The sequence below is a fragment of the Penaeus japonicus genome, unplaced genomic scaffold (assembly GCF_977035675.1).
Source record: "Penaeus japonicus unplaced genomic scaffold, GWHDUDI00000001_assembly GWHDUDI00000005, whole genome shotgun sequence".
In the NCBI taxonomy this organism is placed as follows: Eukaryota; Metazoa; Arthropoda; class Malacostraca; order Decapoda; family Penaeidae; genus Penaeus; species Penaeus japonicus.
In genome coordinates, this window is record NW_028234407.1 from 16,490,358 (window position 1) to 16,492,857 (window position 2,500).

At 27.9% G+C, this 2,500-nt stretch overlaps 1 protein-coding gene across 2 annotated transcripts in view; it reads right to left on the bottom strand.

The window, feature by feature from the left end:
• The window catches only part of Spt20 (transcription factor Spt20 homolog), a 21,257-nt gene that overhangs the window by 5,849 nt on the left and 12,908 nt on the right, over window positions 1-2,500 (bottom strand). For both annotated transcript variants that reach the window (XM_043035968.2, XM_043035967.2), the window contains exons 16-18: window positions 1,088-1,205; window positions 548-657; window positions 1-109 (exon numbers count right to left, since the gene is read on the bottom strand). The exon at window positions 1-109 is cut by the window's left edge and continues 42 nt beyond it. In XM_043035968.2, the coding sequence (XP_042891902.1) occupies window positions 1-109; window positions 548-657; window positions 1,088-1,205 (337 nt within the window). The remainder of the gene's footprint in view (window positions 110-547; window positions 658-1,087; window positions 1,206-2,500) is intronic.

Here is a 2,500-nt window from a genome sequence, read left to right on the forward strand (position 1 = left end):
CACCACTGCCACTGTCACTTCGCAAAACTGCTGCTGCTGCAGAGCTGCCAACATTAGTCTGACTTGATGGTGCTCCTACACTGCTGCCGACCTTAACAATTCCACTGTCCTAAATGTTGATATATATAATTAATCAAAATTACATTCATAAATATCTAATGCAAAAGGCTTTGCACTACAGTATGTGGTATAATGAATCTATTTGAATTTGAATTGACATTCATATCTATAAAACAAACACACAAATAAAAAAGAACAATGTTCACTGTAATTTAAATTTTTACATACTTTTATACAGCATTTACACATGTGAAAGTTAAGCTGCTTGTACTTTTAAGATTTTCTAGTAGCAATCCTAATGCATATATTGTATTATCTAGGAAGACACTTGATTTTCTTTAATCAAAATTGTTTTTCCTCTTCAAAATATAATCACAAAAAATAAATTGGAATAAGAGTACAGAAACTGATGAGTCAATTTGTACATAGAAAAACTAGGTCTTCCACAAATCACTACTATAAATAAGAACCCAAAAGGATACTGTACCTTACTTACTGCAGAAGGAGCAGTGATAGAACCAGAGGTTTGTGCTGAAAGACGTTCCAGGAGTGAAGGGCCACCTCTTTGTGGAGCAGGATTATCAGCTGATGGAGTTCCTGTTAAAAAATGTGAAGATGCTCTATGAGTGGAATAAAAATATGGTTATGAAAAAAAAGAAAAAAAGGTGCAATATAATTCTTGTGTTAATGCCTATAGGGTGAACATGACTCTGATTCAATCTAAAGAACTTAGATGTTCCACTGTACAGCCTGTATTTGATATTTGGCAATGAAATATGAGTTTTCTGATGTGTAAGTTCAAAATCTTGAAATGCCAAAGATCAAAATTGGCCTTAGTGAAACATGCCAAAAGCTTTGTTTTCTTTAGCGGTTAATAACCAATTAAGAAATTGCATTGATCCTATAAAAATAATTAAAAAGCAAAGATGATCAAAATCAATACTAAAATAACAGATATAAAACTGCAATTTACAACTGGATACACCCAGACTAATTAGCCAAGTGTCAGTGGAAAGGGACACCTCACCCGCAAGTAATGCTTCCAGACCAGACATGCTACCAGTAGAGGAGGAAGAGGACTCAGTATTGGCCACAGTCTTCGTATGACCTGTAGAGTCACTTACACCACCAACTAGACTCACAACCTGGTGAAAAAATCAAATTTGAAAACCATGACTTAATTCTCTGAAAGTTAAATAAAAGTGATAAATCTGCAGCTATTTCTTGTGCTGTATTTATCTATCCATTTATAATCAGATGCAGTAATAACCACTACTCATTTTTTCATTTTACCCTTTATACCAGAGGAGACAATATATGGTTACCAATGCCTTGGACATAAAGGGTTAAGGAAACACAAGTTTATAATCTTATTCTCAATATAATCATAAGATATTCTGATGATACTATAGTAATAAAAATGTAATGATGATAAATTATGATAATTATCTATTCATCAAGTGATAATAATCATTACTATCTTACCTTATCTTAATATTGACATCAAAAATAAAATCATTTTCCTAAAAAATGTTTGGAAAGACATTTCACTTTTATAATTCAAATTCCAATGCAGTCTTAAAATCCTGTTATGTTTCTTCCTTTAGCAAACTACAAAAAAGTATATACTATAATTATGGTTCATTTAAAAGATAAACACTAATTGATTTTAAAAAGTTGTTGTAAACAATTCTTAAAAGATATTTTCAAGATCATCCCTGAATTTTTAATGAATGTTCTGAATTTTGATGATTATGCTCAGTCCTTACATGTATTATATTCATACACAAATATATTTTTCAACATAGTCACCATTCTATTCAAATCCTTCAAAATCATTCACATATATTTATCACATGCTGTATATTCACTGGCAATCAGTATCTCTTTTACTAGTTTCATTAATACAAAAACAAGCTAAAAAAAAAAGTTAAAAAGATTATTGCCTGATATATGCTGAACTATCAATGAAATTGTAAACATCACATTACTCAATGCTTAATTACTTCCTGATTATGCTACCATTATTCATTGTTTTTATATAAACTTATGTCTATTCAAGGAAAGAAAAAAGAAAAGGAAAAAAAAAAGATAAATACTTATATATATTATTAAAAAAAAAGGAAAAGGAAAAAAAAAAATATATATATACTAATATATATTATCAAAAAAGAATAAGAATAAGAATAAGAATAAGAAAAAGAAAATATATACATATGAATATATATATATATATATATATATATAATATATATATATATATATTATATATATATATATATATAAATATATATATTATATATATAATATATATATATATATAATATATATATATAAAATGAACATATAATTATAGTTAATATATAGCAAGTAAAGTACAATCTTCAAAAGAGACAAAATGAAAGACATGCATCCCAATCTGGACCTCAAATTATAATTT